The following is a 21,924-nucleotide window of genomic DNA, read 5'->3' as shown; positions in this document are numbered from 1 at the left end:
CTCTAGTGCAGCTCTTGTTTCTCAGGTTTCACCAATGAAGGGAAAATCCAGCGCCCAAGTCATAGCCCCAGAGATTGATTCTCTAAGGCCCACTAGGTCTTCCTGGAACTCTAGCTCCACAGATGGCCATGCTAAGGCCCCACCCTAGAGTTCTTCCTCTCCTCAGTACTAGACGTTTGTTGTTTTTGTCTGCCCAGCCTCCATCCCCTCCTCGGCTGATAGAGGAACACTGATTTCCTGTAGGATCATTCCCTTCCCCCAAATTACCATATGATCCAGCAATCCCGCTTCTGGGTCCATACACAAAAGAACTGAAGGCACCTATCTTCATAGCAGCATTATTTACAATTGTTAAAATGTGGAAGCCACCCAAGTGTCCATAAATGGATGAATGGATAAGCAAAATATGTTATATACATACAATGGAATATTACTTGGCTTAAAAAGGAAGGAAATTCTGACGTATGCTACAACATGGTTGAACCTTGAGGATATTATGCTACGTGAAATAAACCAGACCCAAAAAGACAATACTGTATGAGTCCACTTATATGAGGTACTTAGAATAGTCAAAATCTTGGAGACAGAAAGTAGAATGGTGGTTGCCAAGGTTATTGTTTAATGAGTATAGGGTTTCAGTTTTACAAAATGAAAAGAGTTCTGGACATGAATGGTGGTGATGGTTGCACAACATTATGAATGTGTTTAATAACATTGAACTACATCCTTAAACATGGTTAGAACAGTAAATTTTATGTTATGTGTATTTTACCATAATTAAAAAAAATTGGACAAAAATATCTTGGGAGGTTTTAACCAGTCTGATGCCCAGGCTGCATCTCTGACTAATTAATTACATTAGATTCTCTGAGGGTGGGATCCAGGCAGCTATATATATATTTTTAAAGCTCCCCTGGCAATCCAAAAGTGGTTAAAGCTGTATCCTAGAACACTAAAGGTAAAGTATATGTCACGTCTCCCTTCTCAAACTTTTCTGGAACAACACTGAGTGGAATGTTCATTAGGACCACCTGTACATTAATAAAATATAAAAACCTATATTATTTAACTGGTTACTTCTCTTGTATCATCTTTCTCCACCCCCTCCCACTCTTGTTTCTTTCCCTCATCTTGTCTTCCTTTCGGCCAAGTATAATTTGTGTAAGTTCAGTGTTTATATGATGATCTGTTCCTCCTCTATCAAGTTGTCTTCCAAAACAGAGATTCACGCCTTCACTGCCTTTCCACCTCCAGCTTGTATCTTGTCTCAAGTTCTAGTTCTAGTTCCTAACTTCCTGCCCCCCTTCTCCTTTACCTTTCATTCCGGAGGAATATAGCTCTCATCCAAATAATATGCCTGAGGACCTCCCTTGATTTCCAGCATTCCTGAGATGGCCGTGCCCACCAAATCCTTCTGGAATCCTCATTTTCTCATATTTATTGCATAGTGTTGGGTACTCAGGGCTTAGTGAAACACATCCATATGTAGGAGGCAAGTTCCCTGGGGATATGAGGGGGAAGACCTGGACACCAGGGCCTTGATCTTTTGAGGAGTTCCTCTCCATCCTCTGATTGTTGGCAACAAGGTTTACTCAACCAGTTGACGGCAGGGAATAAGTCTTCTTTGGGCTCTCTGTAAATGTGCGTGGGGTTAGTTGTTGCCTGGGTTGGGTGGGTGTTAAAGGCAGGACTATTAAGGGAGGTAGAAATGGGAAAGCTCCTTCTGTGCACCAGGCCCCATTAAAGGCCCTAGGGACGCAGTTTTGAAAGGCACAGTACCTGCTCTAAGGAAATCACAGTCTAAGGGGCAGGCAAGTAATCAGACAGGTGATTAAAATATCTTATGGTAAGTGCTGTGCTAGAAGTGAGCATGGGTATTATGGAAACTAATAGTGTTTTAAGTGTACCAAACCTACCATGGGGAGATGAGGGAGTAGTCAAGGAAGGCTTCCTGTAGGAGGCACCATGAGGACAGTGTTTTATTTTTAACTTAAAAAATATAGAGGTAACATATGTTCACTGCAGAAAATTAGAGTGAATTAAGAAAGGACACTGAAGATAAACATAAACACCTTTTTAAAAATGTTCTAACTTGGGCAAAGTTGAAGGGAGTTATGAGACTAAACTTGTGATCACACATCCTGTCCTGGGATGCCATGCTTGGTGACAGGTGCCTGAAAATGCTGACAGAGTGCTGTGCACTCAGTGCTCTGCAAAGAGGCAAGTTCCCTGGGGAGACGAGAGGGGAAAGATCTGGATCCCAGGCTGTGGTCTTTTGAGGAGTTCCCCTCCATCCTCTGACAACAAAAGTTACCAACCAGTGAAAATCCTGAGGGGTCCTTTGGCCTGAAGTGTGCCTTGGGCCTTATTTTATTTTATTTTTATTTTTTAACCAAGAAATGGAAAATTTTATTCAAGCCAAGCTGAGGATTATAATCTGGGAGACAGTCTTTCAGAAAGCTCCCAAGGACTGTTCCTGGGCACCTACTTCAAAAGATACAAAAGGATACACATTTTAAATTCTCCTTCCTGGTTGCACTCTGTCAATACATTCAATCATTGAATGCTACACTTTAAATAGGTGAATTGTATGTTATGTGAATTACATCTCAATAAAGCTGCTAAGAAAAGGAAACAGTCTTCCTCCTATCCTCCCACCCTTGTGCCTTGGCCAACTTGTTTGTTTTTCCAGAAGCAACCTTGGGACCTGTTTTCTTCTTCCAGAGAGATACAGATATAGATAGGTATAGAAATATATATTTATTTATATTGAAATACATTTTTATATATAGAATGAATACATCTATATCTATATATATATAGATAGATAGATAGATAATCACCCTCTTTTTAATACAAAATCCTAGGGCAGAGTCCTAAAAGAATTAGGGGCCATAGCCTAGGGGAGAGATTGGGTCCGACTACCAGGACAGAGAATAACAGCTGCTGTGGTCACAGAAAGGAGGCGCAGGCAGGCAGCAAAGCTGTAAATTGGGTTATCAGACAGTGAATGGAGCTGGGGCTGTGTTGAAAGGTGGGAAATACAGCAAAACAGAGACTACAAGGAAGCCTAGGGCTTATCTGTGACACACAGGATCCCTGGTCTTTTGCTGCCATAAAAGGGGACCAATATATCCTAGTTTGCCCAGAACTTTCCCTGTTTTAAAACAGAAGATCCCAAGTCCCGGAAAATCCCTCAATCACAGAACTGTTCAATCATCCTGGTGGGTTGATCCTCCCTCGCTCCCTGCCAGGAGATGGTGAGTTTTATTTTATCTTGTCTGAATAGAGGTTTGATTTGCTCTCGAATGTTCCAGGGCAGAGAGAAACTAGGAGAAAGCAGAGGATGTAGAGGTCTATTCGTTGTAATCATCGCCCTCATTTTCATCTTCACTATCAAAGGAGAGAGTAGCATGACTGCTTGCAGAACTGAACCTGAAGGCTGGATTTTCTTCAGGTTTCTTTGGCTCAGGCACAGATCAGGAGTCTGATCCTTTTTACCATCCTTCCCACCTGACTCCTCTGGTCGTCTTTGTTTCCTCCCTGTACTGGATTACCGCTGGAGTTGCCACGCTGACCTTTTGGGACATTCACCCATCTATTTTCTTTTCACTTTCCTGCTGGTCCTTCCTCAGATGGCTGAGCCAGAACTACTGTGGTTGCTCTATGTCTGAGCTCTGAGATCAGCTTCCCCCAATCATTCTCCTTCGGTGGAGGGGCTGGCATTACCTTTGGAGGCTGCTCAGGTTTTGGAGGCTTGGAAGTTGGAGAGCGACAATCTTCCTCCTTATTGAATGTTTCCTTTTCTAAAGACTTCTTTCTCTTTTCTTCGTGCATTTCTGCCAGATGCGGCTGAGGTCCGTCTGTGATGACTTACTTCCTCTCCTCAACCCTTCCCTTTCCTGAGTTTCTTCACTTGGGCAGCTTTTGTGTCTCTCCCGAGGTTGAAGTTCTAGTTTTGGGGAACGTGTCTAGCGACTGTGACAGTTAGGCTTTGCCCCTCTACAGATAGAGGCTGCTCATGTGGTCTGCAAAGTGCTAGCAGAGGAATCATTTTCCTTGGGAGTACCCTGAGGCTTTACATTCACGTTGGGTCTGTGGGTGGGAGGACCTCTCTCATCATGCCTATGTTCATCTCGGGAGCTCCACGACCGGTCATCTCGTCTGTCATGTCTGTCTTCATAGTGGTCCCCTCTTTCTCTGTAGGTATCATCCCTATGGTACCCATGACCAAATGGTCTTCCTGCCACCGCCTGTCCTGTAATCACAGCCTCTGTCATAGTCTCTACTGCCTCAGTCATCATAGCAATCCCAGCCCCCATATCAATCCGTATCCTGGTGTCAACCATCCTACTACTCATCCCTGCACCCATCATGATATCAGTGTGAATCACAATGATCTCAACATTTGTGTCCAAAGCTACCATCACTTCTTCTGGGCGGGTAGTCATCAAAGCTGTCTGCAGCAGGATGGGCCCTACGGTGTATATCTGTTTTGTCAGAATACCGATTTCTGTCTTGGCCAGAAGAACGATCATTCCTGTATTCATCCTGTACTTGATCAACAATGCCCATTCGAAATCCCCTGTTCCCTAGAAACGCTTCACAGACGCTCAGCATTCTGAGCAAGGAATCCAAACTCAGGTCCTCAAACTCAGTATAACCAAAACCTTTCAACCTCCTTGCTGGGTTCACGGGGTAAATGCATCGGACTTGGGGTGAGAATGATGAATCAATGTAGGTTCGCTGACTGTAGCAAATGTACCACTCCAGGGGGGGTGGTGTGCGGATTTTGATAGAGGGAGTGGCTGTGGGTATGTGGGGAGAGGAGATATTTGGGAATTCTGTTCTGCTCAATTTTGCTGTAAACCTAGAACTGCTCTTAAAAGGTACTGAAGTCTGGTTTTTAAAAATGTTAAGTCATTTTAAAAATCAGCTTTTCCAGATATAATTATGATTACATCAGCTTTCTTTTTGCTACTGTTTGCATGTACAAGTTTTGCGTGTACACCTTACAGGTAAGGTGCGTCTCTTACCGTTTATCTAGTTTGATATGCTTTGTGTTATAACAGGAGTACTTATCCCATACATGTTTAATGTAAGTACTGATATACTGGCATTTATATCTACCACTTACTGTTTTTTTTCTCTACCTGTCCCACCTGTTTCTTGTCCTCTTTTTCCTATTTTCCTGCCCACTTTGGATAAATCACATATTTTTATTATTCCATTTCCTCCCTCTGTTAGTTATACAACCTTTATTATTCTTTAAGTGATAACCCTAAGATTGTAACATGCATCCTTGACCTAATACAGTATAACATAAATTAGTACTTTACTTTCCGAGACAATGCAAAGATCTTTGACTGCATTAACTGCATTTGCCTACTCCCACATTTTGTGCTATTGTTAAGTATTTTATTTTATTTATTTATTTTTAATTTATTTATTTTATTTATTTTTGGCTGTGTTGTGTCTTCTTTGCTGTGCATGGGGCTTTTTCTAGTAGCAGCAAGCGGGGGCTACTCTTTGTTGTGGTGCATGGGCCTCTCATTGCGGTGGCTTCTCTTGTTGCAGAGCACGGGCACTAGGCGCACAGGCTTCAGTAGTTGTGGCTCGCGGGCTCAGTAGCTGTGGCTCACGGGCTCTAGAGCACAGGCTCAGTAGTTGTGGCGCACAGGCTTAGTTGCTCTGTGGCATGTGGGATCCTCTGGGACCAGAGCTCGAACCCATGTCCCCTGCATTGGCAGGCAGATTCTTAACCACTGTGCCACCAAGGAATCCCATGTATTTTAATATTATGTACATTTAAATCCTATGTAATACTTAAAGCTCCAAAAGACATTAGCATTATTCTACAAAACAATAATTTTCATTTATATTTATCCCCAAATTTACCCTTTTCAATAATCATTAGTTCTTGTGCCCTTCATTTTCAGATTTCCATCTTGGATCATTTTCTCTCTATCTGTAAAGCTCCCTTCAGTATTTATTTTACTCTAAGTCTGCTGACAACCAGGTCCTTTTATTGTTTTTAATGTTTTTGTATCGCTTTCATTTTTTAAAAGACGTTTTCACTGAGTACAGTATTATAAGTTGTCAGTTCATTTCTTACACCACTTTAACATTGTCATGTCTTTGTCTAAGTAATCTGTCAATCTTACTATTGTTCCTTTGAAGGCAATGTGTATTTTTTCCTATGGTTCTTTTTAAGATGGTGTCTTTAACTTTTGGTTTTCAGCAGTTTCACTATGATGGGCTTATGTGTGGTTTTCTTTTGTGTTTAAACTGCTTGGGGTTCATAAAAAATCCTCGAATCTGTAGCTTGATTTTTTTTTTTACCAATTTTTTGAAATTCTCAGTATTTCTTCAAATATTGCTACTATCATTTCTCTCCTGGAAAACTCCAGTTATACCTGTGCAGACTTTTTCATAATGTTCTGTGAATTTCTTAGGTTTTCTTTTTATTTTCCATTCTTTTCTCTGTTTGTTACTCAAGATGTATATTTTTCCCCCTGAGAAAACTTCGAGTTCACTAATTCTCTCTTCTACTGTTACATCCGTGTACTAAATTCTTAATTTCAATTAATCAATTTTTCTTTTTATTAAATAATATTTTTATTGAGATACAATTCACATACCATAAAATTCACACTTTTAAAGTATACAAATCAATGGTTTTTAGTATAGTTGCAGAGTTCTACAATGACTTCCATTATCTAATTTCAGAATATTTTCATCACCCTAAAAAGAAACTGTATACATTATCAGTCATTCTCCATTCTCTTCTGTCTCTAGCCCCTGGCAGCCACTAAACTACTTTCTGTCTTTATGGATTTTCCTATCTGGAATATTTCACATAAATGGAATAATATAATATGTGACCTTTTATGACTGGCTTCTTTCAGTTAACTTAATATTTCCAAGGTTCATCTGTGTTGCAACATGTATCAGTACTTCATTCCTTTTTTATGGCTGAATAATATTACATTTTGTGATCACATAACACAGTTTTGTTTATCTATTTATCAGTGATGAACATTTGGGTTCTTTCCACTTTTTGTCTATTATGAATAAAGCTACTATGAACATCTGTATACAAGTTTTTGCATGGACATATGTTTTCAAGTCTCTTGGGTACGGACCTAGGAGTTGAATTGCTTGGTTATAAGGTAACTCTATCATTAACATTTTGAGGAAGTGCCAGACTGTTTTTCAAAGTGGCTATATCATTTTACACCCCCCAGGAATGTATGCAGGCTTAAATTTTTCCACGCGGGTGTTCCACTGGACAACATCTGTTATTGTCTGTTTTGTTTTGTTTGCCATCCTAGGTATGAAGTGGTTTCTCATCGTGGTTTCGACTTGCCTTTGACCAATGACTAATAATGTGGAGCATTTTTTCAGGTATTTATTGACCATTTTTATGTCAATTAATTTATCTTTATGTTCTAAAATTTTCACTTTGTTTTTTTATAGATTCCAGTTCTTTGATGAAATTCTCCATGTTGTCATCTATTTTTAGGACATTAACTATAATTATTTTATAGCCTGTGTCTGATAACTCCAATCTCAATCTCCAATGAATCTGATCTATTTCTTTTTTTTATTCTAACTTTCTGCCACTTGGTTCTGTTTATTGACGTGACTTGTAGATTTTTGCTCAAATGCTAGACAATATGTATGAATAATTGTAGAAGTTCTACATAACACTTTCCTTCTGCAGAGATCATTTAATTATCTTCTGGCAGAGTTGGGGCAGATCACGCTAATCCAATTAGGGAATGTGGTACTTTAAGGCTGGGTTTTATGTTTTTTGAGGCTATTTTATTTCCACTTTGTCCTTACTCCTATCTGCAGTCTATTTGAAAGCTGAAAGACCGGGGGGATTTTTCAGAGCTCCGACTCCTTGCTGGGCCTTGACTTCCCATTTTTGACTCCTCAGCACAAGAAGACTATTTCACTTTTTAGCCTTTTCTCTGCCTCTTTCTGCTTGGGCTTTTGATCTCTAACCTGCATAGCTTAGGAATCAGCAAAGGCCTTGATGGGAAAAGTGAGGTAGAATATCAGCTCACTTTTCAACAATTCCCTTTTCTCTCCAATCTGAGCCCTCCCAGTCCTGGCATTCTTCCTAGGCCCGACTGCCACATTTTGTTTTGGTAGCCCTGTGAGACTCCTAGAAGTTCGCTAAGCTGCAACTTCTGCTTGGACTCTTGTTGTTTATAATTCAGCAAATGTCTCAAGGGGAGAAATGATGGAGAGTATTATCTTGATCTCACTGCGTTTTCTTTCTTTCCCATTCTTAGCCTCTCAAGTCCTGGATGGCTTGGCTACTTTCTGATACCTTCAAAGGATTTTTTTTTTTTTTAATTTAACTTTACAGTCATCCTCGGTAGAATATTTGGTCTAAAACTAACTCTTATGTCATAGCTGGCAGCAGATGCTCAAATACTGACAGCTAAGACAGTTTTCAGTCAGGCCCACTTATAAAACTACATGTCGTGTGAGGATCTGAGTCTCACATCACTTTTCTGTATTTGAACCACGTGGAGCACTTGCTCTCAAAGGACAATACATCTTTTTGGGTTTTATTTGGCAGGAATAAATCTTACTATATAAATATGTAGCTTATTTTCTCCCTGTTGCCTGTGACAATTAAAATAGTATTACTAGGTGCTAATTTGTATTTTTTTTACAGTAGGTCCCTGTTGGTTATCTATTTTAAAACTATAACTGACAATTAGTTGCCAATACTAGGTGCTAATTTGATAGACACAAATACAAGCTTGACCTTAAATGCTGAAGAGGTTTAGCTAGATGATCCTATGATTACATTTAATTTTAAAAATCATGCAAATAAAAACACAAAGTTAAATATATATACTTAATACATATATTTAATATACATATTTAATACATATATTAAATATATATAAAATATATATATGTATAATTCCATACTTGCTAACCTTTAAGAATATACTGATGGCCCCCGTGTGAGAAATAATTTCATCTATGGCAGGTGATACAAAGCGATCCTTTGTGTTTGTGTTTACTTGTTGCTACCTAGTTATTTAGATTTTTTTAAATTGTAAAATTGTGTAAATATTCTCTGTAGAAAAAAGAGGCATAACATTATGTAAAAATGGAACTAAAATGAACAAAGAGAGTCCCTGGTGCATGTGACCACTGAGAGCTCCTGGTACAAGTGACCGCAGAAGACGCTGTGAGGCTTAGAGAGAAGCAGATTGCCCCAGAGCACACAGCGAGTCACTGGGTGTTCCAAAACTAGTGCTAATTAGTGCCTCTATTTCCTCCTAAATTAGAAGCATTGCATACAACTGGAGGAATAAAATCTCTCCTGCCCCTTCGCCCAGACAGAAAAGGAAAGCAATGAAGCCCTTGAGTAAGAATTGTCCTATGCCAGGGTTTCTGTGCATTTAAGGGAGTATGACACTTGGAGGTACAGAGGCCCAGCTCCTGGCTGCTCTCTTATTCCTGGCAGGCCCCCAGACGTTTGATGATGAAGAAGATGTAAGGTTGAAGAAAAGGCACTGATACTTCTCAGCATAATGTAAAGTCCGCATATCCTTATGAAATGGGATTCTTTGCAATTTATAAAGCAGTCGGGAAAATCTTTCTACTTAAGAATTTAGTAGAAAATCTCTGAGACTAAATTTATTTTTGGAGGAAAGGTGTGCATAACTGGACATGTCCGCATGCATGTACAAATATATATTTGCCTGTGTGGGTATATATACAGGGACTTGTTTCTGCATTTCTGCATACATGCCTGCAAATCCCACTTTTAGGGAGATTTCCAAAAGGACCAGAAGGAATCATCCACATCTGTCCAGAACTGGACCAGACTGTGTAAATTCAAGAGTAATAATTATGGGCTTCCCTGGTGGCGCAGTGGTTGAGAGTCTGCCTGCCAATGCAGGGGACACGGGTTCGAGCCCTGGTCTGGGAAGATCCCACGTGCCGCGGAGCAACTAGGCCCGTGAGCCACAACTACTGAGCCTGCGCGTCTGGAGCCTGTGTTCTGCAACAAGAGAGGCCGCGATAGTGAGAGGTCCGTGCACCGCGATGAAGAGTGGCCCCCCGCTCGCCGCAACTAGAGAAAGCCCTCGCACAGAAACGAAGACCCAACACAGCCAAAAATAAATAAATTAATTAATTAATTAATTTTTAAAAAAAGAGTAATAATTATCAGTTACTGTCCTGGTGAAGCCTCAAGGCATTGCTCTGGACTCAGTCTCTTTGATAAGGGAACAAATACTCATGATGGGCGTGGGAGACTGAATGAATGGTCACAGGTCTTCTCTCCCATGTGGTAATTATACGCAACCATACTCTAGACATGGCCTCTTCCCCCACTCCTCTTTCACTTTGGACTTGGCTATGCATCATACCTTGGCTACAGGGATATGAGCAGACATATAAAAGCAGAGGTTTGAACTATGCATGTGTGGTGGGACTTGGCCTCTTACATAAGAGGAACATGCCCCAAGTAACCCATTCTTCCAAGGAGGATGAGAAACCAGCGGAGTAGAACTGGATCCATCAGTTTCGAGCTAACCCCCAGCTGCCATGCAGATGCATAAGGAAGAATAACTGACTATTTAGGGTGCTTAGTTATGCAGATTATGGTGACAGTAGCTGACCAACACCATGAGAAAGACAGAATCCAGTACTAAACCAATTCCTGTGGGTAGGAAGGGAAAAAGAAGCAAAAGTAGGCATACCCAAGACATGATGGGTTTAACGTTTGGGGTTCTTTCCTCTTTATTAAAAAAATTTTAACATAAATTTCTTAAATATCCAGAAATCCATAGGATAATCCATACCTCAAACAAGTAGTCTGAATTTCTTTATATCACTCATCCAACACCTAGTACACTTGGGAACCTTCTGATTTATGTGACTTTAAGTATGTCCAAAACTATGTGAATTCAGTATTCCTGAAAAAAATTACAAATTTTTACTACTAACTCAAGTCTAAAAATAGTTGGTTTAATTTTTTTTTTTTTTTTTTTTTTTTTTTGGCCATGCTGCGCGGCTTGTGGGAGCTTAGTCCCCTGACCAGGGACTGAACCCGGGCCCTCTGCAGTGAAAACATGGAGTCCTAACCACTGGACCACTAGGGAATTCCTGGTTTAAATTATTTTTAATTTTAATATTTTATTTTTTATTGAAGTGTAATTGACCTACAACAGTATGTTAGTTCCAGGTGCACAACGGTGATTTGATATTTCTATACATGACAAAATGATCACCACTCTTTTCTCTTTAATTACCCCAACCTTTTGATAAAGTTTGATCAGCACATGCAATCTTATGTGGTGGCTGTAGAGAATAAAGTCTGAGGTGGAGGTTGGAGGTGGAGAGCAGCCTCCTATTCAGGGGCTGTGTCCAGGCAGTGACTACGGTGAAGTGGCCGTAAACCACAGTCAAGCTGCAAGCAGCTGACTGAGATGGACTCGCAATGGCCAGGAAGAATTTTCTAGAACACCACAAAGGAGAAATTATAGGCCCTCGAATTGGGGGTTAGTGGGAGTAGAGGTGGATGGTCAGGTAACACTTCAATGGGAAAGATCTTTGGTATAAACTAGGCACATGTAAATAAATTGTAGGTATTCAGAAAAATGATGAATTTCACAGCATCCACACTATAACAAACATATTAACTCCAAACTACCATATTCCTCAAACTTTAGTGTGTGTAAGAATGTCATAGGGAGTTTGTTTAAAATGGAGGTGCTTGGGTAGGGGGAGGGATAAATTAGGAATTTGGGAATAACATATATATATGCTACTATATATAAAACAGGTAAACAGTAAGGACTGGGAACTTCCCTGGTGGCGCAGCGGTTAGGAATCTGCCTGCCAATGCAGGGGACACGGGTTCGAGCCCTGGTTGGGGAAGATCTCGCATGCCGCAGAGCAACTAAGCCAATGTTCCACAACTATTGAGCCCGTGAGCCTAGAGCCCGTGCTCCGCAACAAGAGAAGCCACCGCAACGAGAAGCCCGCGCACTGCAACAGAGTAGCCCCCGCTCCCTGCAACTAGAGAAAGCCCGCGCACAGCAATGAAGACCCGACGCAGCCAAAAATTAATTAATTAAAAAAAAAAAAAACAAGGACCTACTGTATAGCACAGGCAACTATCTATACTAGATATTTTATAATAACCTATATGGGAAGAGATTCTGAAAAAAAATATATATATATATATAAATATATCTGCATCACTTTGCTGTACACCTGAAACTAACACAGCATTGTAAATCAATTATATTTCACTAGAAATTTTTTAAATAAAAAAAAATAAAATGGAGATGCTTGAGCCCCCTTTCCTGAACTTCTAATTAAGTCCATCCTGGACCACACTTAGAGAAACATTGATACACTGCTTGCTCACTACAGCTGAACAACCCCTAGTCTTTAGGGGTTGGGATCCTCTTTGGGGATCCCAGTCCCTTTTTTACATAGGCCTTAAGTGCAATCATCTTTTTAAAGGTTGAAACAGTCACCAGAAACCCAGGCTTGTTATGTGCTCTGCACTTCCCAACCAGAACCTCATGAATTCCTTTTTCCATCCTTGTCATCTAACCTGCACCAAGCAACTTCTAGGGCTTAAGAAAGGTGCACCCCCAAACTGTTTATTTACACGTCATATGTCAAATCAAACAAAGCCACATTGAGTTTTGGCTTGTCACTTAACTGGCTAAGAATCATTGGAATGTCAGTTGTCAAATCAAATCTCAGTTTTCACATCCTCTTGCCTTTTTCAGGACAAAATGGAAGAGAAAAGGTCTATATCATTTTTTTGTTTGTTGGTCTTTAAGGTCAGATTTATTAAGGTATGATTTCACTTAGTACAATGCTTTTGAAATGCATCCATGTCATTCATGGAACTTGTTCCTTTGCATTGCTGAGTAGTATTCCATCATATGGACGTACTGCAGTTTGTTTATCCATTCGCTAGTTGATAGACATTTTCTGTGTTTCTGGTTTGGGCAATTATGAGTAAAGCTGCTACACACATTTGCATACAGGTCTTTGTGTGGATGTGTTTCCATTTCTCTTGGATAAAAACTTGGGAGTGGGATTGTTGAGTCATATGGTAAGTACATGTCTAATTATACAAAAGACTGCCAAACTGTTTCCAAAATAGTTTTACCATTTTGCATTCATACCAGCAATGTATGAGATTTCCAATTGTTCCACATCCTCACTGGCACTTGATATTGTCGTTTTAAAAAAACAGCTGTTCTTGGGACTTCCCTCATGGTCCAATGGCTATGATTCCACACTCCCAATGCAGGGGGCCCAGGTTCGATCCCCGGTCAGGGAACTAGATCCCACATGCCACAACTAAGTTCCTGCATGCTGCAACTGAAGATCTGGCGTGCTGCAACTAAGACCCGGTGCAGCCAAATAAATAAATAAATAATTTTAAAAATAGCTGTTCTAATAGATATGGAGTGGTGTCTCACTGTGTGTATGGCTTTGAAGCAACTGTTCATGCTTGATTCAGGCACAGATATAATTGATCACTCCCATAGCAGTTGTGATAGATTCTATTTTTGTTCTCCAAAATCATGAGTCCTGTTGTGTAATTTGCAGTTTCTCTGCAGGGCCTGTTTTCCTGCCTCATTGATGTTGGACTCAGTCATATGCTTTGCCTTAGCCTAAGGAATGTGGATGGAAGTAATAGTACTCCTGTTCTTTTTTTTACTTTTTATTTTATATTGGAGTATAGCCAATTAACAATGTTGTGATAGTTTCAGGTGCACAGCAAAGGGACTCGGCCATACATATACATGTATCCATTCTCTCCTAAACTCCCCTCCCATCCAGGCTGCCACATAACATTGAACAGAGTTCCCTGTGCTCTACAGTAGGTCCTTGTTGATTATCCATTTTAAATATAGCAGTGTGTACATGTCGATCCCAAACTCCTCGCTATCCCTTCCCCACATACTTCCTCCTGGCAACCAGAAGTTTGTTCTCTAAGTCTGTGAGTCTGTTTCTGTTTTGTAAATAAGTTCATTTGTATCATTTATTTTTAGATTCCACATACAAGGGATATCATACAATATTTCTCTTTCCCTGTCTGATTTACTTCACTCAGTATGACAATCTCTAGGTCCATCCATGTGGCTGCAAATGGCATTATTTCATTCTTTTTAATGGCTGAGTAATATTTCATTGTATATATATATATACCACATCTTCTTTATCCATTCCTCTGTTGATAGACATTTAGGTTGCTTCCATGTCTTGGCTATTGTAAACAGTGCTGCAGTGAACATTGGGGTGCGTGTATCCTTTCGGACCATGTTTTCCTCCAGATATAGGCCCAGGAGTAGGATCGCAGGGTCATATGATCGCTCTATTTCTAGTATTTTAAGGAAGATCCATACTGTTCTCCATAGTGGCTGTACCAATTTACGTTCCCACCAACAGTGTAGGAGGGTTCCCTTCTCTCCACACCCTCTCCAGCATTTATTGTTTGTGGATTTTTTGATGATACCCATTTTGACTGGTGTGAGGTGATATCTCATTGTAGTTTTGATTAGCATTTCTCTAATAATTAGCAATGTTGAACATATTTTCATGTGCCTCCTGGCCACCTGTATGTCTTCTTTGGAGAAATGTATATTTAGGTCTTCTGCCCATTTTTGGATTGGGTTGCTTGTTTTGATGATATTAAGCCTCATGGGCTGTTTGTAAATTTTGGAGAATAATCCCTTGTCCGTCACATCATTTGCAAATATTTTCTCCCAATCTGTGGGTTGTCTTTTCACTTTGTTTATGGTTTCCTTTGCTGTGCAAAAGCTTTTGAGTTTAATCAGGTCCCATTTGTTTATTTTTGTTTTTATTTCCATTATTCTGGGAGACATTGAAAAAGATATTGCTGAGATTTATGTCAGAGAGTGTTCTGTGTATGTTTTCCTCTAGGAGTTTTTTAGTGTCTGGTCTCACATTTATGTCTTTAATCCATTTTGAGCTTATTTTTGTGTATGGTGTTAAAGAATGATCTGATTTCGTTTTTTTTCATTTTTTTCCTTTGGTCCAGTTTACCCAACACCATTTGTTGAAGAGACTGTCTTTCCACCATTGTGTAGTCTTGCCTCCTTTGTCGTAGATTAACTGACCACAAGTGCGTGGGTTTATCTCTGGGCTTTCTATACTGTTCCATTGATCTATATTTCTATTTTTGTGCCAGTACCATACTGTTTTGATGATTATAGCTTTGTAGTATAGTCTGAAGTCAGGGATCCTGATTCCTCCAGCTCTGTTTTTCTTTCTCAAGATTGTTTTGGCTATTCAGGGTCTTTTGTGTCTCCATACAAATTTTAAGATTTTTTTGTTCTAGTTCTGTGAAAAATGACATTGGTAATTTGATAAGGATTGCACTGAACCTGTAGATTGCCTTGGGTACTATAGTCATTTTGATGATATTGATTCTTCCAATCCACGAACATGGCATATCTTTCCATCTGTTTGTATCTTCTTCAATTTTTTTCATCAGCATCTTATAGTTTTTGGAGTACATGTCTTTTGTCTCCTTAAGTAGGTTTATTCCTAGGTATTTTATTCTTTTTGATGTGATGCTAAATGGGATTGTTTCTTGAATTTCCCCTTCTGATCTTTTGTTGTTAGTGTATAGAAATGTGACAGATTTCTGTGTATTAATTTTGTAAACTGCAACTTTACCAGATTCACTGATGAGCTCTAGTAGTTTTCTGGTAGCGTCTTTAGGATCCTCTATGTATAGTATCATGTCATCTGCAAACAGTGACAGTTTAACTTCTTCTTTTCCAATTTGGATTCCTTTTATTTCTTTTTCAGTACTCTGGTTCTGACTCTAGCCTGTAAGTTTCCACTCATCTTTTTTTGTGTTTCTGCCATTGCCATAAGAATAAAGTGTTTTGGTTACATCATTCAATCCTCAGGCACAGGGTGTGAAAGCATAAATTTTTTTAAGCCACTTCATTGTTGGGATGGCTCCTTCTTCTTCTTATTATTATGGCAATAGCCCACGGACACAGCATATTTCACTGTATGGCAAACTCTGCTGGGTGCCTACCTATATAAATTCTTTCATTTATAAATGCTTTGAACAGATATTTCACAAAAGAAGATATATAAATGTCCAATAAGTACATTAAAAGATGTTCAAAATCATTAGTTATCAGGGAAATGCAAACCAAAACCACAATGAGATGCCATTGCATATCCACTAGAACAGCAGATATTAAAAGACTGACAATATCAAATGTTGGTGAGGATTTGGAACAACTTGAGCTCTCACACATGGCTGGTGGAGTGTAAAATGCTACGACCACTTTGGAAAACTATTTGGCAAATTGTCATATAGTTAAAAATACATCAATCACATGAGCCAGTAAGTTTACTTCTAGGTACTTACTCAAGGGTTATAAAAACCTATGTTTCCACAAAAGAGTTGTACACGAAAGTTCATAGCAGCTTTATTTATTTATTTTTAATAATATTTATTTATTTATTTATCTGGCTGTGCCGGGTCTTAGTTGCGGCACATGGGATCTTCTAGTGGCGGCATGCAGGTTCTTAGTTGCGCCATGTGGGATCTAGTTCCCTGACCAGGGATTGAACATGGGCCGCCTGCATTGGGAGCACAGAGCCTTAACCACTGGACCACCAGGGAAGTCCCAGTAGCTTTATTTGTAATAGCCAAAAATTGGAAATATCCCAATGTACGCCACTAGGTGAATGGATAAACAAATGTGGCATAGATACAATAGAACACGCCTCGGCAGTAAAAATGAACAAAGTATGGCTACATGCAACAACATGCATGAATTTAAAAGTATAATGAGTGAAAGAAGCCAGACACAAAAGAGTCTATACTGTATGATTACATTTATTAAAAATTCTAGAAAATCTATTGTGACTGAAAACAGATCAGTGATTACCTGGGGGCTAGGGAGTGAAAGGAGAGACTAACTGCAGAGGGATGTGAGGATGCCCTTGGCGGTGATGAAGTATTCTGTTATCTTGACTGTGGTGTATGCATTTGTCGAAACTTATCCAAGCATGTGCTTTCAATAGGAAGAGTTTATCGTACATGTACTATACTTCGGTAAAGCAGATTACAAATTCCCTCCTCATCGTCACTAGCAGAACCCCAGTTTTGTTCAGAGTGGCAGTACGCTATCCTAGCAGACTATGTGACATGGTCTTGACCTTTGAATTGTAAGTGGAAGTCCTCTACTTGGGGCTTCCAGGAAAGTTCTTGGAAAGAGGGCAAATTCAGGTGGTAAATGTCTTCCCTTGTTCCCCTTTTCCTACCCATAGTAAAGAAATGATGCTGGGCGTGCCATCCTGAAATCATGAGATGACCAGCACGAGGGACAAAAGTCATACATGAAGAATGGAAGAACAAAAGGAGCGTAAGACTAAATAAACCAATTGTGGAACTGCCATGTCACTAAGAAAAATAAATCCCTTCCTTGTTTCAGCCATTATGTGGCCGGTTTTTTTTTTTATTAATTACAACCAGATACAATCTCAACAGATACAGACATTCTCTATTCATGGACTGAGCTTATGATACTAAATCTCTAACCTGTTTTCCTGACCTTCTGGACCAAGCTGTTTTAGAATCTTAATTGTTCTGGGCAGCCCTGGCTCAGGTACCGAAACACCAGCTTCTTTTCCTGGCTCAGACTCGTTGATCAGCATCATGCCTGGTCCCAACTTTTCATACACTTCCCTGAGGTGCTCAGACTCAGTTTCCAGAGCTCCCATGAAGTCACTGTGACTCTGCACGCTGTCCTAAAACTGGCAGATTCTCTTTTCTCTCCCAGTTATTTTCTTCCCACACAGATGACCATGACTCAGGACTTTTCTTCTTTTTCCAAAATGGAAATATTTGCATTTTTTTTTTTTTTTTCGAAGTATGAAGCTTGACTCTCCTGACATTTTCCACCACTGCTCTTCTGCCTGTGCTTTTTTCATCATAGCACTTGTCTTGGTTTTAATAATATATTATTAAAGTAGTGTCTGTCTCCCTAACTAGATAGATATTAAGCTTCAGAAGGGCAAGGACCATGCCTGTTTTGTTCACATCTTTATTCCCATTACATGCAGGTGGCTACATGGTACTCCCTGAATGGTAAATGAATACATGAATGAACAAAACTTCCACATCATTTACAGGTGGCAAGCAGATCCCTAATTCATTAGCTCAGATTATTGCTCATGCCATGATCATTTTTTGAAAAAGTTACGAAACTGTGAGGATTAGGTCCACTAAAATATATATATCAATACTACCTAATTTCAAATGAGCCATTACAAGTAGTCTACAATCATTTTTCACCTCAGGTTAATTTTCTGACACCTTCCTCTTATAACCTCTTACTTAGGAGATCTTATCTCCCGTTTTGAGTAGACAGTGATCAACTAGTTTGAGCTCTCTCATCTATTTTCTCTTCATTTCAAAGTAATTTATTCTCTAGGGGTACTCTCTAATCTCCACTTTCAACACGGAAGGCATAGCAGTCTCTGTTTTCTCCAGATACTCTGGGATCTTGCTTCCTTAATCACCTCCTTCTATCTACAGCAACTACAATCTCTTCCATTTATCCCTTTCCCTTCTGTCCTCAGATATTCATTCATTCAACAAATATTTATTAAACACTTACTAAACACTTTGTATTGTTTTTAGGCTCTTTGAATATATCAATGAGTAAATGTTCATGAAATTTATATAGGAGTGGAGGGAGACAGACAGTAAACAAGTATGTAGTTTTTAAGATTTAAGGAGACAAAGCAGGGGAGGAGTTTAGGAAGGGTGGTCCTGAGAGGCTTCACTCAGAAGGTGACAGAGCCTTGAAGGAAGTGAGAGAACAAGTCTCGCAAGTATCTGGGTGTTACGGGCTGAATCGTGTCCCCCCTCAAATTCATATGTTCAAGTCCTTACCCCCAGTACCTCCGAATGTAACCTTATTTGGAGAGAAGCCTTTCAAAGAGGAGATTAAGTTAAAATGGGGGTGGTAATGAGGGTTATGATTTGGCCCACGTGGAAGCAGGAAAACCAGTGAAAAGTGTTTTATACAGGGAAGACTGATGTGCTGGGTTAACTATAGCTGATAAAATGAAGATGGAGAATTGTCTTTTGAATTTAGCAATGGTGGCCACAGCTAGAGCAGTTTGGTGGAGTTGTGTGCCCAAAAGCCCGACTGTAGTGTGTTTGACAAGGAGAGAAGAGGAATTAAAGACAAAGAGTTCAGAGTTTCGCTGTACTGAGCAACAATGAAATGTGGGAGGTGGAAGGCGAAGTGGGGGGTTTTGCTTGTTTTGCTTTTGGACACAAGAAATTAAGAGCATGTTAGTATGCCGGTATCTTAAAAAAAAATCTTCAGAATTTTGATGGGGTCATAGCCTTCCAGCTATAGCTGCCCAACCAGTCTTCTAATCTTTGATGCTCTTCTTTTGAAAACACTGCTGAGGAATCCACAGCAGTTGGTTGTTCCTAAACCACAACTCTTACACTTCACTCAAAAATCTTCACGGTGTCCTTAACTGCATGAAAAGTTCTAAAGCCTTAGCCGAACATTGAAATCTTCTCCAGTTTGGCCTTTTGAGGTTTTAACTCTTTCTTTGCTCTAGAGTAAGGTACAAAGCATGGCAGACCAGGATCAGAAGGCTTGGATGAAAGTCACGGTTCCGTAAATAACTAGCTACGTGACTTTAGGCAAATGACGTAAGTGCACAGGGCCAGGGCTCCTTCTCCTTTATAATGAGGAAGGGGCGTGTCGGGTAGACTGGATCACGTAGGTCACCAGCATCTCTAACCAGCCGTAATTCTCAACACCGTCGCGGACACACGCAGGATCGTCTCCTCAACTCACGTTACCCCTTCCACTTTCAGGAACTACATGTTTTGTGCGGTCACTTATTTTTCCTGCTCTTCTTTTGCCTATCCAAAAGAACCAGGTTTTACAGCGGTAACCCCTTCAAGGTCGGCCGCCTCCCCGCCACCAGGGACTAGCCTCCCACTCTTCCTTTCACTTGGGACCTTCCTCTCCACATTCAGAATCCGCCACGTAGTAAGTGCCGCTTCCAACCAATCAAGAAGAAGTTATCTCAGACTTTTGAGGGGCATCCTCTTCCACCAATGATCTTCAAGTGTTCTCTAGCGCCTCGCTTTGAGGGGCAAGGCCAACCAGCACAATGGCCAATCTGCTCTGGGGAACGGTATTCTGGGAACTGCGGAGCTCATCAATCAGGTAAGAAGGTTGCCGGGAGGAGCGTTTCTCATTGGTAACCGCGTCCGGAAGAGGGCCGGGCCTCGGGCTAAGGCAATACAATTTGATTGGCAGGCGTGCTGTTGACAACCAGGGAAAGCCCACCTTCTCCAACAGGACTAGCCTGGGAGCCCAGAGTGGCAGAGGCCGTAGCCAATTAAAGAGCAGATGCGCGGAAAGTTTGCTCAATGGGCGATGTCCGAGGGAGGCTGTCACTCAGGTGGCGGTGGCTGAGGCCGGGCTGAGACGTGGCCTGAGGAACGCGGCTGGACGTCCTGACCATCGGGGCGGCGGCTGGGGTCCCTAGCGCGTCCTCGCCCTGGTCAGGGGCTCCGAGCGGCGGGAGAGGCGGGCGCCGGCGGCTGCACCTCCATGCTCGCGCGCGGGGCGGGCCGCTGATGGAGCGCGCCGCCCGCCCGGGGTCGCTGGCACGGGCGCTGCTGCTGCTGCTGTTGCTGCTGCTGCCGCCGCTGCAGCTGGGGCTCGTGACGGGGACGGTGGCCGCGCGGCGCGCTTCCGACCTGCCCGCATCGACAGTGGAGGCGGCGTTCGGCCTGGGGGCCGCGGCCGCTCCAACCTCGGCCGTGCGGGTGCCGGCGGCGGGCGCCGTGACTGCGGCGGAGGTGACGGTGGAGGACGCCGAGGCGCTCCCGGCGGCCGCGGGCGAGCAGGAGCCGCGGGAGCCGGAACCGGACGACGAGGCCGATCTTCGGCCGTGCCGCAGGTGAGGGGCGCGGGCAGAGCACCCGGACCGCTGACCCCGGGAGTCTACTTGTTTATGCGCGTGCGCCGCGGAGGATCTGGTGGCCGCGGTCCCCCCTCGGCCACGGCCTCTCGCTGGCGGAGGACTGCTGCTGACCTGGGGGAGAGCGCGGGGCCGCCTTCCCATCCCCTGGACCGGAGACTGGCTTCGCTCCGCGCCCCGGCGCCCGATTTTAGCTCCCAGGCGCAAGCAGCATCCTCGAAGGTACCTGGAGGATGCTCGGAGAATGGAGATCGAGGTGGGAAAGAAACGTCACTTTCCCTCTTGCATTTCTTTCGAGCTTTACTAGTATCCCAAGGAACTTACAGCCCCCATTTGTTTTCTTTCGTGAATTACCTTATGTCTGTGCTGGTGTGACAGCTGTTTGGGGAAAGGACTTCACAAAGAGATTTCAACGTTTCCCTTTAAACATACCCCTGTAGTGCCCACGGACCAGGGTTGAGGTCAGTATTTCTGTAATTGAGTTCTGCGGAACACCTGCATCAGAACCACCTGGGGATGATGGTTAACTGTACAGTTTTCTAAGTCCGACTCCAGATTTACTGAATTAGACTTTCTCAGGGTAAGAACCTGGAATCTGCAAATTTAACACGCACTCCAGACAATTCTTGAACACACTAAAGTTTAGGAGCTATGGGTGTGTTCTTGAATTTTGGTAGTTCTCTGATATTTATAGGGTTTACTATATAAACATTTAATATAGGGCTGTCTTGGTTGAGTTGCTTCATCTCCTTAAAAACGTTACTTCAAGATACATGTTTTAAAGCACTTTTCAAAGTCTGGACACAAATGTAAGGCATTTTAATGGTAAAATATTTTGCAGATGGCTAATCTTAGCACACCCAGGGAGAA

The 21,924-nt window shown here is 41.5% G+C and overlaps 1 protein-coding gene and 1 pseudogene across 1 annotated transcript in view; one reads left to right on the top strand and one right to left on the bottom strand.

Moving 5' to 3' along the window:
• Window positions 1–3,356: 3,356 nt before the first annotated feature.
• On the bottom strand, window positions 3,357–4,708 carry LOC137777397 (eukaryotic translation initiation factor 4B-like; annotated as a pseudogene).
• Window positions 4,709–20,496: 15,788 nt separating this feature from the next.
• The window catches only part of EIF2AK3 (eukaryotic translation initiation factor 2 alpha kinase 3), a 68,237-nt gene continuing 66,809 nt past the window's right edge, over window positions 20,497–21,924 (top strand). Inside the window, exon 1 of the mRNA XM_068564698.1 lies at window positions 20,497–21,033. Within this exon, the coding sequence (XP_068420799.1) occupies window positions 20,708–21,033 (326 nt within the window). The 5' untranslated portion in view covers window positions 20,497–20,707. The remainder of the gene's footprint in view (window positions 21,034–21,924) is intronic.

The sequence above is a fragment of the Eschrichtius robustus genome, chromosome 15, assembly GCF_028021215.1.
Source record: "Eschrichtius robustus isolate mEscRob2 chromosome 15, mEscRob2.pri, whole genome shotgun sequence".
NCBI lineage: Eukaryota > Metazoa > Chordata > Mammalia > Artiodactyla > Eschrichtiidae > Eschrichtius > Eschrichtius robustus.
The sequence above is the reverse complement of the archived record's forward strand: the minus strand, read 5'-3'. Positions and strand labels throughout refer to the sequence as shown.